Source organism: Paramormyrops kingsleyae, chromosome 12 (genome assembly GCF_048594095.1).
Source record: "Paramormyrops kingsleyae isolate MSU_618 chromosome 12, PKINGS_0.4, whole genome shotgun sequence".
Taxonomy (NCBI): Eukaryota; Metazoa; Chordata; class Actinopteri; order Osteoglossiformes; family Mormyridae; genus Paramormyrops; species Paramormyrops kingsleyae.
In genome coordinates, this window is record NC_132808.1 from 20,767,050 (window position 1) to 20,782,182 (window position 15,133).

The 15,133-nt window shown below is 39.6% G+C and overlaps 1 protein-coding gene across 3 annotated transcripts; it reads right to left on the reverse strand.

Annotated features, from left to right (window-relative positions):
• Positions 1-638: 638 nt before the first annotated feature.
• plin2 (perilipin 2) lies at positions 639-5,836 on the reverse strand. Of its 3 annotated transcripts, none has more exons than XM_023820975.2 (9): positions 5,540-5,836; positions 5,144-5,181; positions 4,789-4,984; positions 4,268-4,350; positions 3,583-3,868; positions 2,739-2,860; positions 2,137-2,253; positions 1,604-1,894; positions 639-873 (listed from the first exon to the last, which is right to left on the reverse strand). In XM_023820975.2, exons 2-9 carry the CDS (start codon positions 5,171-5,173, stop codon positions 754-756), a joined length of 1,245 nt encoding a protein of 414 aa, XP_023676743.2. In that variant the 5' UTR covers positions 5,174-5,181; positions 5,540-5,836; the 3' UTR covers positions 639-753. The 3 variants fall into 3 exon arrangements, with proteins under 3 accessions (XP_023676743.2, XP_023676742.1, XP_072553750.1); XM_023820974.2 differs by having other exon boundaries at positions 2,676-2,860; positions 5,540-5,770; XM_072697649.1 differs by lacking the exon at positions 639-873 and having other exon boundaries at positions 1,137-1,894; positions 2,676-2,860; positions 5,540-5,762.
• Positions 5,837-15,133: the final 9,297 nt, after the last annotated feature.

Consider the following 15,133-nt stretch of genomic DNA (forward strand, 5'->3'; position numbering starts at 1 on the left):
ATCAAGATCTAAAGTTCTATTGATTCAAGATAAGATCAAGATGGGATGTTTGAAAACTAATGAAGTAGAACCATTATATCATGCACAAATCACTGTGATGTTAGACTTATGATCTAAAATACAAGTTGTCCAAGTGTTTCTAATCATGAGCATATATAGTTACATAGGACAAAGTCAGAGGTAGATGAGGCTAGTGTGGAGTCTTACAGCAGTTTAGTTCACATTGCAGTACTCCGTTTATTTTAAACCATTTTTGTGTGCATTTTAACATTATGGTAACTATAGATGTTACCTAACTAGTTCTCTTTTACCCCAGATTGTATCCATAAACAATTAGTTCTACAGAAAACTAATCACTTGAGTACTTGAGATTGATATTTCCATTTAGCATTAACCACCCTGATCTCCAATCATTTCAATGAGCCACCTAACTTGGGCAAGGATATTGGGATTAGACTGTATCAGGCAGCAAATGACCGGCTGGCAGCTGAATAAAAGTACTCAAGATACATAGTTACAGAACTGAATGCACTCCTACTAAAGTTCATTCTCAATAAGCAATGTGCTTAATTAAGCACAGCAGTTTCTGAAGGTCCTTGATTAAATGTACAATTTACCACAAAGGAAAAAAAACATAGTTGCTTTACAGTGATTTATTGTGACACATTCCAAAAGGAAAACAAGTTGATATGAAAAGATGCTCTAAATGCTGGGGGGGGGCGGGGGGGGGGGGGTTACTTTGCATTATTCAGTTCAATTCCGCATACTCGTGATGGACTGGAGGCTTTGTGCATTGATAAGGTCATTAGTCACTCCTTGGTCTTCATTTTCATCAGATTCAGAGGAAAGGTCTGTGATGATTATATCAGGAACCTGTCAAATGGAAGAAAACTAGGAGTGAAGGACATCTTGTTCTGCAAGAGATCCTACATGTCTGCTTAAGGAGGCAAACGCTAACATTCCTGGTTAGTTAGGACTGAAACAAGGCCAAACTTCAAGCAAATGGCCCCAGTGAGGCACAAATCTGTGCGTTCTAGCGTACAAGTACGCTTAACACACTCTACAAAAAGTATACTAGCTACACTTGCCCTTGGGTTACATTACGCCAACCTCACACAAATCAACACACACACGTATTAATCACTGACATACTTTCTTCTTTATTATGAAAGTCATACAAAACCTGCAGTGGAAGTTAATGCTTTGTGGCATGCCAATTTCATACAAAAAACGCTAATTGCACCCATGAGGAATTCTGCATTTTATTAATTTTATGCATTAAAAAAAAAAAAAAAAAATGAGCGTAAGCTATGAGCCAGGAAAAGGCAGCAGTTACATGAGCACCCACTATAAGCTATTAAAAGTGGTGTCAGCTTGCTTTAAAGGTAATGGAATGTTCTGAAATACCATTGTGACATTTGTTTTATGCTATATTTAGTGCAGGAATAAGGTGCAGATTAAGTGAGGCTTTTACAAATGCAGAAGGCATTTAGTTGTTAGAGTCCAATGGCTTCATTTCCATATTTGTAGGTGGGGTCTCTTTCTGTCCAACTGCCTGAGAGCTGGAGGGTGGCGGGGTCATCCGTGGGTAGAAAGGACCTACCAGCCAGTTGAGGGGCGTGTTGTTGACCAGATAGTCCATGATACCATCCAGGGAGTCCTTCATTTTGCCCAGCTTCGACTTGCTACTGGCCAGCACGTTGTCAGAGACATCCCGAAGGGTGGAGGTCTTGCTGAAGTGGTCATAGACCTCAGAGGCAGAGCGTGCCACAGACAGCGCCTGGTTCTGCACATTCTGGGGGAGGCCCTGAAGACTGGAAACCAGGGTGAGGCAAGTGGTCTGCAGCTGGTGGCTCAAGTTCCGGGCAATGGTCAGGGTGCGAGACTCAATGTGCTGAAGGAAAAAAAAAAACAAAAAAAAAAAAAAAAAAAAAAAGTGACAGGCATCCCATTACCTTAATGACATCAACCATCTCTTATCCAAGGTGTGCGGCAACATTCTTGCCCCATTCAAAACGGGTTTTTTGCGTTAAGGACGAACCCCCGAAACCTTCAGGGTAAACGCAGCCCTGCAGTCAGTCACTCTCCACAAATGGACACCCCCCAAACCCTGAAGGTTGCAGAAAGTTTCATTACCTCTGCTTCAGTCTGGCCTCCCTCGCTCTGCCCATCTGACTTCCATTCAACCCAAGAGTTGAACTTCTGATGTAGCTTCAGGTTAGCATCATCCACATTCTTTCGCGCATATTCAATCTAACGGAGAGACAGGGCATTTAAGTCGGACCAATTCAAACTTTTGATGAAAAGCATTATCTACTTCAAGGGTACTGAGCCATACGAAGGGCTGCCAGTTTGAAACGCCCTCCTAAACTTATCTAAACTTCATGTGTAATAAACATGTTTTAAATGCTTCTTTCTTGTTTTAAGATACTGCCATTTTCAAATCTATAAATGCAAATGTGATTAAAGAAGAATAGCAACAGGATAAAATTTAATTTTAGACACTGCTCACTGGCGAGTTGTGCTATTTTTAGAACAGGTGTGTGCGCGACTCATGTGGTCCTTGGGGGCACCATGTTGGTGACCCCTGCATTATAGGGTTCAAATCTAAGCTCAAGTCAAGAGCAGACCAACACACACAGACACACTGCATGTCAACTGGTGCAAAGACCTACCAGATCCACAGTATTATGTAGCTGCGAGATAGACTCCTGACTTCTCTGTTTAGTATCTCGCACCTTTTCTATGGCCTGATGGTAGGCCCTCTTGCGCAGCTTGACAGAAAGTGACCCAAGTCGTACGTAATAGCTGGACTTCTGGGGGTTTGCATCAAACCCTTTCACCATTTTAGCTTCCTTTTCTGCAAGACAACAGCTGGAAGGATTAGCAGTGAGATGGGGAGTACAGCAGGGGATTTCCACACAAAGTCTAACCTACATTTTCACAATGAACAGTTAAGCTTGCATTACGTAGCAGCTGTGCAGTAGTGTCCCCATACCCACGAGTGAGGCGTTCTAAGAGCTGCTGCGGATGGCCGAAACTGCAGCAAACCATTCACAGACCCCAGATAACATGATTTGGTTTAATATACATATGGTGAAGGTTTAATTGATAAATTAGACATAAGACATTACCAACAAACACAGTAAGAAAAGTACATTGCAAGTTATACATCACTGTACTCTCGAATTAAAGGAATTCAGACATTTTAGCCAATTTAGCCAATAGAGGAATGAATAAAATTTTTTTTAAAATTAAATTAAAAACAGGCATCCAGGGATGACAGCAATAAAAATCTGTTCTGGGTAGTGTGGGTATGCGGACAAAGGGAGATGAGTCATGTACTGGGTGTGACTGGACTGGTGGATTTCACCATGTTACAGCAAGTTCTCGCTTGATACTTGGTTTGAAACTTGAACCATTAATAAATGAAATTCAAATAAATGAACCATTTATTTCTGGAATTTTCCCCAACTGATTTTCCAGACAGCAGTAAACCATGGATAACCAAAACAGCAGATATGGGGGGGGGGGGGGGAGTAGATTCTAGTCATACCAGTAAGGTAGGACGATACTACTCACCCAACTCCTCCTCAGTCAGTGGAAGATATTGGTCCACCAGGGTTTCGGACTTGCTGAGTGCTGCGTCGACTCCTGTGCTCAGCAGGTGAGCCACATGGCTGCTCATCACCGTGTCGACACCACCACTGACCATGGCCTTAGTCTTCTCCATGCTGTCCTGTACAGCCCCTTTGGTTTTGTCCATGACCCCAGTGAGAGTGTGGGACACACCATCTTTGGCTCCACCTACAGTGACCGCCACTGCCTCTTTGGCTCCAGTCACTGCATTCTTAGCACTGGCAACAATCTGATTTAAAAAAAAAAAAAAAAAAAAAAAAAAAAGTCAAAAACACACAATGCCCCCCCCACACACACACACAATGCAACAATGCTACATGGCAAGATCAGTCATTGTTTATGGGACCAGAAGCTCTTCTCAGGTTCATAAAAATGCTATATGCTGCTACGCCAAGAGAGATCAGGACGACTGGGGTTCCATAAAGCAAGATTTCTGTTTGCTGGGTTAACTTAAGCTAGAAGGCATGAATGTCCAATAGGAATGCTCCTAACCTAAACTCTTATTGGTTAATCATGCCTTCTAGCTTAAGTTTACCCAGCTAACTGAAAACCCTCCTTTGTGGAACACCCCCTAGGTCTTTGACAAGAGTGGTCCCATACTCGCATACACTACTAGGTCATCTCATACCTGCTCTGATGGCTGATGAAGGATTGGCAAGGACTTCTCAATCTTGTCCAGGCCTTTACACGCAAGGTCATTTGCAATGGCAACTATTGAAAGAAAAAGAACATAAATAAATGGGAAAAAAAAGTCATGAATTACAAGTTTCTTATGAACATGGATGTTTAAATTATAGTTAAATTTTGTATCCATGGACAGTAGAGACAGAATATACTTGGTTATGAAACAACTAGGTTAAAGTTCATATTGCACAAGGGATGATGGATTAACCATGTACGTCCACTTCTACACAAAAAAAAAAAAACACACTACACTTCAGAACTTTTTAAAATTCTGAGCAAGTCTAAATCATAAGGCACACATTAGTAGTTTGATAATTGTTCTAATGCTTAGAGCAAATGATTATTCAGACTAAACTACAACTGTCACAATTTATTGAAAACAGCCCATTTCTGCTAGTACAATTCATTTCATACATTGAACAGTTAGAAATACGTCACAGAACAGAGAATGGCGATGTAGCTTACGCTGGGGTTCCAGCTTGCCAATGAAGGGCATGGCACTGGACATAGCCACAGACGTGATAGTCTTCACCCCCATCTCAGCCACCTCACACACAGATCGGAGGTATGGGTGATTGTCCTTTGTGTTGCAGTACACATTGGACACCAAATCATAGGTGGAGCTCACCAAAGGAAGGCTGACCACCCTGGTTACCACACTCTGCGTATTAAAAATATAAATTATGAGGTACTTCCGGGATATAAACGTTATTTGCTTGCAACCATGATAAACACCACACTAAACCTCAAGGCACGCAAGTAAGACGTTATCACACAATGTCTAAGATGTAATGAGTTAAAATGGGAGAAAAACACCAACCTGACTCGGAACAACTTCCATCGACGCCATATCGATTCCTTTAAGCAATATAAAACACATAACTTGAATATAAACTTGTCTAGTAAAATTCATACTATATTAGACATGAAAACAACCACAACAATAACATCCCATGAATATAGCTAATGAAATACTACGTTAGCACAAGGATCGCGTCACTTTTAAAAAAAAAATTAACGAGCGACACAAAACAACATCATGGAAATACCTAATCCTTCAGTTCTATTTACTTATCAAGAAAAAGAGGAACACTCACTGAACGACTTTGATAACGATGATTAGTTCCCTTTCCGGAAATTAATCTAAGCATATTTGCACAAAAAAAAAAATGGCTGGCAGACAGATGAACAAAAGCAACAGTGAGAGGAACTTTACCTGTTTTTTGCGTAGTTAGATCACCACTAAACAGCAGCTCAACATCCAACTGAATCTGGCTTGTCACTTCGTGCACAGCTGTATTTATTAACAGTGGGATACTTCAAATCTCGCGAGAGTTTGGTTCAGCCTGACGTAATCGCCCAAGATCAGGCGCCACACGGTCAGACTTATCTAGAGCAAAGGTCAGGAACGCGAGGTGGGGATTTCCTCTGTGTGACAGGATGATTTTGAAATTGAGACATCCTCTATTACAAGTCTTTTCTTTATAAATTCGTTTTCTACCAAATTACATATTCTTCGTGTAAAGTTAAAATGTGCCTTTCCAACTGAGATAAGTAGTTTTAAATGAAATATAATCACAGACAGACAGACAGATAGATGATTTTGTATCTTTAATATTGCATTAAATTTTGCTAAATGACTCATCTTATTGTAACTTCCTGTAATTGGTCATTTGTGACCCCAAATTGGGTTAAAGTTCAATTCAACTAAACGTGTTGACTTTCATGCATATACGAATAGTGCTAGTACGTTTGTTCTAATGATTCACATTTCTTACATTTATCTTGGATTTTTCAGACAAAAGAACAGTATAATAACTGTTGTAACATTGGTAACAAAGATATGTAAATAATCCATTAATTACACTGTTAAATAAATAGTGCCTTCAATAAAAAATAATTGAGTATATTTAACAATAAATGTCAACAGCGTCTTGACCAACGTTGACGGATCACATAGTGGGCAGATCCCAAGTATTTGAAGGACACATGGCCATGATACCCAGTAGCAGAAATAGGAAATAGTAAACATTTATTTAGAACAATAATTTGTCATATTTTTACATCAGTCTTTTAAAGATGAGAATTGTGTTGGTAGTTCAGTCTGATGTTGTTAAATGTCTGGCCCAAGCTGACGATATGCTGAATCATGGCAACGAAGCTCAGAGTGTGGGACAGGAAGGATAACAGAAAATTAGCAAGAATTATGTCGAGAAACAATGAGGTTATGCAGTAATAGAGGTAACCAATTTCAGTACAAAGTAGTCCCTGTGAAGGCATAGTAGGAAAATTTCAGTATGAGATGGAGGACAGTCAACAGTAAAGCATCGTATGACATGGACGGGCTTTTAGTGCTGATAGCATGGAATTCTTCCTGTGGCCCTGACCCAGATAAGCGGTTGGCAGATGGATGTATGATCTTGAAATATTAAGGTGATAGTTCTGACTCGCAAACCACTTTGTAGCCAGTGTATGCTCCACACTCAGTGCCTTTAGCTACAGGGTGCCAACATACTGAGTGGTTTACACTTTAAACTTAATTATTGTGGGTGTTTTCTTTTCAGTTACAAGCTAATTAGTGTCATGATGAGGAAAAGCATGTATAAACAGATGCCCTTTTTCTTTCTGACCTCAGAGTATCTCCCTAACGTGAAGCCGTTGTTGCTAACCATTTATGTTACATAATTGCTAAGCTAATTCTTTTACATAAAGCAAATCAGTTTGAATAAATTAATTTTTATATAGTTCCTTTTACAACACAGCTGGCCCAAGGCACTTACCAACAGTGCGTGGTAATACATTATTAGGAAACTAAACAGTTCCCAATTTTTCACTGTATTTACTCTGGCATGCCTATGACCCTGACCAGTGAGGGGAAGATTTACATTTTTTTTTGGTTCAGCAAACACTTTTGTTAGATGCGACATACAAGTGAGACCAGGGTCAGTTGGGAGCAAGTGGGGTTAGTGGTATGCTGAAGGCCCTAATGATGACATCACTCTGCCACCCTTGGGACGCGTGGATTGATGCATATTTACTGAAAAAATAGCTTTGTACCTCGCTCAAGGGCATTTCCCTGGTTTCAATACAAGTTACAAATCTGTACTACTCAAGAATCTTGAAGAGACAAAGAGAGGATACCAGAATAAAGGAGGAAATACGAGTGACTAAAATCAGCAGCTTCAGAGAGAATATAGTTCTAGCTGGGTATAAATGTAAATGTATTTGTTTTGGTTTGGCATGAAACCATTTTCGGCCAATTCCTCCTAAAGGAACTGCCCTCTTAAATCATCTACCTCTATGAGGCCAATATTGGTGATATTACTGGGATATGTGATTTGCATTGCAAATGTATAGGAATGTTTGTCACAATTTTTCAGAAATAAGCGGTTCCAAATCTTCTCAAATGAAACACTACCAAAGAAATTAAAGTGACCTTTAACTTACCTGACTGCACGTCACAAATTAAGTCACAGAAATACACGTGGCCCTGTTGAACTGGGGTGTACTATTCGGGTCTTTCTACAGTCCAATGGGCAAAGTGACATCATTTTATGACTTTAAATGTGCCAGGTGTAACCTATCAGAAAGTATCAAAGTGCAATGCAGCAACAGAGTTCGGCAGGCATAACAGTCATCCATTTATTCACCGATATGAAGTTAGTCATCATGTACCAGACAAGAACAGTGGCAGGACACTTCACAGCTCACATTATTATTATCAAAAAAAGTCTTCAGCATCATTTAAATAAGTTTGATCTAAATCAAAAAGACCAAAACTCGAGATTAATTAATCCTGGTTAGGTTAACCCGAAAACTGTAAACATGTAAATAATAACACAGAAAAATAAAATATAATTTAAAAATAATTTTTATCATCAAACAGCTTCAATTGTTTATTAATTTGTTTGTTTATTATATTCAATGCATACCTTTCACAACAGAATCACCGCAAGGCACTTTACTTGGGTGTGTTGTAATACACACTACAGTTACACTGCATAACAAAAAATGTCTGGGAGGATATGAACCAGGATTACAAGATTTCTGGGAATTATGTGGGAGAAATGCCCTCCAGTCTGAGTTCAGAATGCAAACTACCCCGATCCTGACTGTGTTTCTGGGTGATAAGATAACCACCAGAGACAGGCTCTTGGTATCCCTTGGATTCGTGGCATCAAGTCAAGTGTATTTGGGTCTTTTGTTTGTCAGTGTTGTTTTCTTAAGAAGTATAATTTCACAATCCAGCTAACCACAAAGGCAATCCTAAGAAATATTTGTCTTCAAAATAATTAATTTGATCTTTTTTTTTCTCTGTTCACAGAGGGTCAATGAACTGAAATACACAGCTGCCACAAGATTAAACACTTCACTGAGTCGTGTCATGAAAAGTAACATTAAACACTGAATTCCAAATTCAGCTGAATAACACACCAAGAAAAAAACTGAAGAGTAATATAATAATATGCTATTTTTTTTGTGAATTTTTTTTTAAATCACGGGACATACAATGAAGATAAACATTACGATAAAGTTCATTTTTTCCAAATAGACATCAGAACAATTATGCTCAATCACAATTGAATATTAGTAAAAAGAAACACTATAAATGCCATAAATAGAAATGTTAAGTTTTTAGAAAAAGATCCTGGTATTTGAATGCATTAATAATCCCTGAAAATTATATTGAGGGAACTCAGCAATCCTACCATGTATTTCATATGAAAGTGTGTTTGCATTACCTCCAATCATCCATCTTCTGCTTATCCTGCCCAAGAGTGGGCTGGGGTACCCCTCCCCCCCCCCCAAATTGTGATACACGTTACTACCTGACATTCTTACAGTAGTAATTAAATGTTGTAAGTGCACAAAAAGATATCAAAAGTCTCAGAGAGTGCTGCCACTGTTTACTTGTGACCAGGCACGCAAAGTGCAACGACACCCAAAGTTTACTAAAGACCAATAAAGGTGTTTTGTAATTCAGTCCAATACTGCGTTTGTTCTTCAACAAATCTGCTTTGGCTTTCTTTGTAAACCATCTTTTGCTATATAAAAAAAAGGTTCGTTGTGCAAGAGTCATGTCCTCAGTTGACTCTGCATACACTCAGGTTCAGCAAACCTGCAGATAGCAAATTCTTTCTGGCCCGGATGTGGCCCACATCACACATTTTCATCTGGCCCACATACCGCATGGAATGATGGCGATCCAGTGGACCGGTTTCGGTTGCTGCATCAGGTTAACATCTGGGCCAGAGCTGGGCCTTATGTTAGCCACAAGTGGCCAGGCTCTGTCTGAGATCTGGCCTTATTGTGGCCCATTGCTAGTTTCTGAACCTCACAGATGTTAACCTCATAAGAGCTACTTTTCAACAGGAACTGCATACAGTCCCTGGTCAGGCTTCAGATGTGTTTAAAAACAACAAAAGTCCAATGTCTTGAAGGATTTTGAATTTGAGAAAAACCCAAAACAATGCCCATCTGGTGCTGGGTGGGTACTGTCCTCTTGAGGTGGACACACCCTTTACATTTACAGCATTTAGCAGACACTCATATCCAAAGCAATTTCCATTGCCAATGGGACTGAAACCCACAACCTCTTGGTTCACAGACAAGCATCTGAACCACTAGACCACCAACACACTGTCATGACCTGCTCGTACGATCCTCATGTGTGCCACGCCCCTTCATTACCTATGTTATTTTCTGCTTGTCTTGTGTTTTTATTCCGCGTTCAAGTCTGTTTCCCCAGGTCTGTCATTAACGTGAGTTCGCCGTGTGCTTCCCTATGTCCTGTCAGCATTAATAAACCCTGTTTTACCCGTATTCACGGCTCTCTCGCCTGCTTGTTCGCCCGTCTACACCCGGACACAACACACACCCTCTTTTTCATGCACCTACCACTGGGAAAGTATTTTGTTGAAAGTAGTCCCATTCCCAGTTGCATAAAAAGTACTTTACCAGTATTAAGATGCATCAAGAATCATTGTGTAGTTCAATTGTTGACAGGCCAATTGAATTAAAACAACAAACCACCCTTCCTTATAGATTCCATTACAATCATTTTATTGGTCCTATTACAATTTATTTGATGCAGTGAGCAACTACAGATGTTAACTGCCTGTTGGCCCTAAAATAATGCAGCTAGTACTGCATTATTTTTATTTTTCAATAGTTTCATTGTATAGTACAATGAAACATATTAGTTCATTATAATGTTGCATAAGTGTTTAATAATGCATTTAAATAATGTAATGTGCTCTGTCTCTGTCCAAATAGCACACTCATTACATCTAGAAAACATTTCTTTTTCCAAAAGCACAAGTGCATATTTGCCATACCTTTGCCAGAAGTGGGCCAGAGCCGCAAGCCATATAACTATTTTTTAATAAAGTATCTAACATGTGGCCCATATCTGTTTTGTGACATTTGGGCCACATATGTCTAATCACAAGTGGGCCACTTTTGACATACATCCGTTTGCCGGTGCCGAAACCGGGCCAGCAGTGCCACACATTTGTCAGAAGTGGCCCACATCCGCATGCTATCTGGGAAGTATTCCCATAATGTTTCAATCATAATAATAGATGATCTCCAAAGACAGATGCAAAGAGCATTTGTTTCGAACAACGTTCTTCAGAAAGAAATGTTTTCGGATAATGTGGCATCATGAATAGCTAACAGTTGAGTGCTCCCATAAAAAGCAACTTTTGAAGCCATTTCATTTTCGGGAATTTTTAAGTTCTAGTTAAAAATTTATCTTACAAATCTGACCCAATCAGCAAACTCAGTGAAATAACTTCTGCTTCAAAACACAGCAATCGTAAGATGTTGTTGCTTCTGCCACCTAGTGGACTTCACGTTTACATTACATCTGTTTATTTAGCAGATAACCAAAGTGACGTACAATGCAGAAAGGAGGGTCCGAAATGATGGGATTTAAACCGGCGACCGTCTGATCACAGACACAGAGACCCTCGTTTTACTGTTAGCGGAATTCAATAAAATACTGTAATAATTTATTTGCATGGGAATGCCAAAATATGTTAACTTTACCATTTCTAAAGAGGCGGGGGGGGCTTCGGAGCTGTCCGTGGTGCTGTTTCGGGAATAGCTCCCAGGCAAAGCACGATTATTCTCTGGAATGCCAAACGTGTAAATAACCCTTTCATATCCATCATAATTCACCGACCCTCTTTATACACCAAATAACTGTTAACTTTTGCACAACAAGTTTCCGCCCAGGCGAACATACTCGATTATAACAGCTGCAAACCAATACAATAAATATAAATTCATTAATGAATGATATATTAATGATTTGGAGGCTGTCCTTCTTACATTCTCGGTATTAATTAAAATGTTTATTTATTTTCACAAATCCGTTTTAAACGGAAAAGTCCTGCAGTCCTGTCATAAACCAAAAGATATGTAAGCCCTGATCTCAGATAAGTCGCGCGGCCATTGTCCCCATGTCTCGGATCACTGGCGCGGGAGAGTGAGTGAGAACTTCAATATATCTGAGCCTTTTTCATTTTCCTCTTCTTTTTTTAATTAAATAAAGATTAAGGATTTGTTGAGCGAATATTAAACCAGCACAATTATAACAGCGTCTGTAAGTAAATCCAAGTTACGTGAATTTTTTTAAGGGGCCTGGCGTTCCCGAATAAGAACGGCTCTGTTTACACTTGGTTTTGAAGTCCGCAAGTGAACAGCACTAAATACAAGTGCAAATGACTACCGAGACGCATTGTGATCCAGTCACTGAAACAACCTGCCGAGGTGTTCTGGGAATTATATATTTGACCACGTGTCTTTGTGGCGTAATCGCTAATGCGTCTTGAATACCCAGGCAAGCGCGTTACAATAACTGTGACGTTTTCTGAACGCTCTATGGTCTAAATAATATGGTAAACCTGAAAAGCTAGCACGGAAATCAGAAAACAAGCGGTTAGCCGGACACCTTGGGGACGCATGACAGGTGTAAACAGCGATGCGTCTCAGCCGCAAGTGTTAGGGTGTGGTAGAAAAATACATGATCATGCAAATTCAATCAGTAATTAATAATGAAACTTATGATAACGCTGCTGATTCAAATATGATGATTGTAACAATTAACTTCTACTAAACATAATGCAAGCTTGCTTAAGTAATAGGATTTAATTTGGAGATAAGAGGAACTAATGTAATTTGGTGTGATAGCTTATTCTGCAAAAGGACTGGATCGAGGTACAGACCTGACCCGAGACGTCTGCTGCAGAAAACAATTATAAGAAACGCATGTATGTTAGGGGTAAAGGATATGTGGAAAGAGAACGAAGGAACATATGGGGAAGTGAGATAAAGGAATTAGCTGAATACAACTTGTTTAAATAGGGTAATGAAATCACAAGAATGATCGCAAATAGGTTGACTCTGCCTTAAACTGATAATGGGCCCCATTTAGCAGAAGTAACTGGTGCCCACAGATATCCAGCCCCTTCTTGAACTGTCTGTAAACTAGCACCTTTTTGGCTATAAAAGATGTATGCACTTGTTGTTCAGGGAACAGAGCGCGATACACATGAAAGAATGCTGAGTGTTTGTTCCCCTAAAGCTTTGTGGTGTTTTGGTTTTGTTTATTTTTTTTTTGTTTTTTTCTCAAAAAGTTTGTCAGACTCTTAAACAAATCGACTTCAGTGAAATTTCTACCACAAGGGCCTACGATTAGTAGCATTTAAGTGGACTACCAACACCAGCCACAGGCTATATGCTGTTAAATATTCCTTGCTACATACAACATTGTGTTTTGTAAATCATAATGTAATGAACATGCGACAGGGCGTGCCACCAGAAGAGAACTTTAATTCCCCCCTGTATGGCGAGAGCCACGGCAAACACAAACCAGAATGAAAAACACTTAATTTAATTGCTTACCCACTTGACTCCTACCTGTACCCCCACATCCCGATGATCAATCTCACATGTATCATGAAGGCGATTGATTTAAGAAATAGGCCTGTTAAGAAATTTAAGCAGATAGATTATATAGGGGTGGATTGCGAAATACTCTGTCCAATATTAACATAGTCTGCTTGACAATGTGGGAAAACGGGAAGAATGTAAAGACAACAGAAGGAGAAGATCCGGCAAGGGGGGGGGGGGGGGGGGGGGTCTAATGTAATCTTGTATTGCGTAAGCTTTAAAAGTACTGAGTGCCCCTTTTATGACATTTCAGCATCTGCCCCGCAAAAGGTCTCTGCACAGCCCTGGGAAAGTTCAGTCTCGAGAAAACACCCAGGGTCTGGAGTCTGGAGGCAGAGGTCGAGCAAAAGATCTGGTCATATTCAGAAACAGGGAAGAACTGCGAAATAAAAATATGCTTAGAGAAGTTAAACAGTGGTGATCTGGAGTGCACTTTGGGAAGTACAAAAATAGTTGGGGAGCTAATATCATAATAGCTGATGTAAGCAAATTAGTTACTAAGGGGAATAAAGTCGTATAGCATGCAGGTGAAATCAATTTTGACCAATTTAGAGTATAGTTTATGGAGTGCCTTTCCTTTTCAAATCTCTAGCTGTTCTGAAGTGCATCCACCATCCGAGTATCCCAGCTCAAAATCTGCCTGTATGGTCACTGAATATCAGGAGAAGTTAATTGCCCACAATCTTAGAGCCACCCACCCACTTTGGAAAGTTCCAGAATGAGTTCCAGCCACCCAAGGTCAAGTTGGCAGACACTACCACCAATTCAGGATCTCATTCCTGTCTCCTTATACTTAATAAAGGATCACAGCTGGTTCACCTTAATATCAGCACTTTCTTTCCCAGGACAATACACGACAATCAGGGACGCAAATAAGCATTTGGCGTATAAAGCGATAAAATAAATACGCATCTGCACTGTTCAGCGCAAGAAATTACCGTGCATTCTAACCATTTTACGGCTAATGCGCTCTTCATTTGCCATATGAAAGTTATAAAAAAGCTGCGCGCTTTGTTCACTAAAGTGTATTCTCCAATCGGCTCAAGTTTGGGGTTTAAATGGACTTCAGCGATTTGCACTTTGAGCGGCGAAACACCAATATATGGGCGTGTCGCATGTAAATGACCCGTAAGCACATTCTGCCACTGACTTAAGTGCATTTTTCACTACCTGCTGTATTAAGTCACGTACATGGTCAGACGCAATTCTGCAGTTTTCAAAAAGGCTAACGTAATAAAATGAAACTTTCTAACAAGTATCATACATTTAAACAAATGTTACAGTGCAAAACGGATGTGAATAATTCATATACAGTATCGTTCAAAAGTTTGGGGTCAATTAGAAATTTCCTTGCATGTGGTCAATTAAAATAACACCAGATTGATGAGAAATATTGTGTAGACATTGTTAATGTTGTAAATTACTAAAATAGCTGAAAACAACTGTTTTTTAATTAGAGGCCCATTATCAGCAACAGTTAATCCTGTGTTCCAGTGGAATGTTGTGTTTGTTAATGCAAGATTATAGTTTTAAAAGGTCAATTGATCGTTAGAAAACCCCTTTGCAATTATCAGCACAGATGGAAATTGTGCTGATTAAAGAAGCAATAAAACTGGCCTTCTTTGGACTAGTTGAGTATCTAGAGCATCAGCAATCATGGGTTCGATTACAAGCTTAAAATGATCAGAAACAAAGTAGCTTCTTCTGACATTCATAATTTTATGAGTTTCTATTCATGTTCTGAGAAATTAAGGCTATTCCATGAGAGAAATTGCCAGGAAATTGGAGATCTTATACAATGCTGTGTACTACTCCCTTCACAGAGCAGTACAAACTGGCTCTAACCACA

Excerpts from the sequence above, each read along its gene's own strand:
- plin2 (XM_023820974.2), bottom strand. The coding sequence starts at position 5,173 with ATGGCGTCGATGGAAGTTGTTCCGAGTCAG. Across the intron at positions 2,861-3,582 it reads ACTGACTGAGGAGGAGTTGG|AAAAGGAAGCTAAAATGGTG; the intron begins GTGAGTAGTATC and ends GTTGTCTTGCAG. Across the intron at positions 2,254-2,675 it reads TACATAATACTGTGGATCTG|ATTGAATATGCGCGAAAGAA; the intron begins GTAGGTCTTTGC and ends TCTCTCCGTTAG.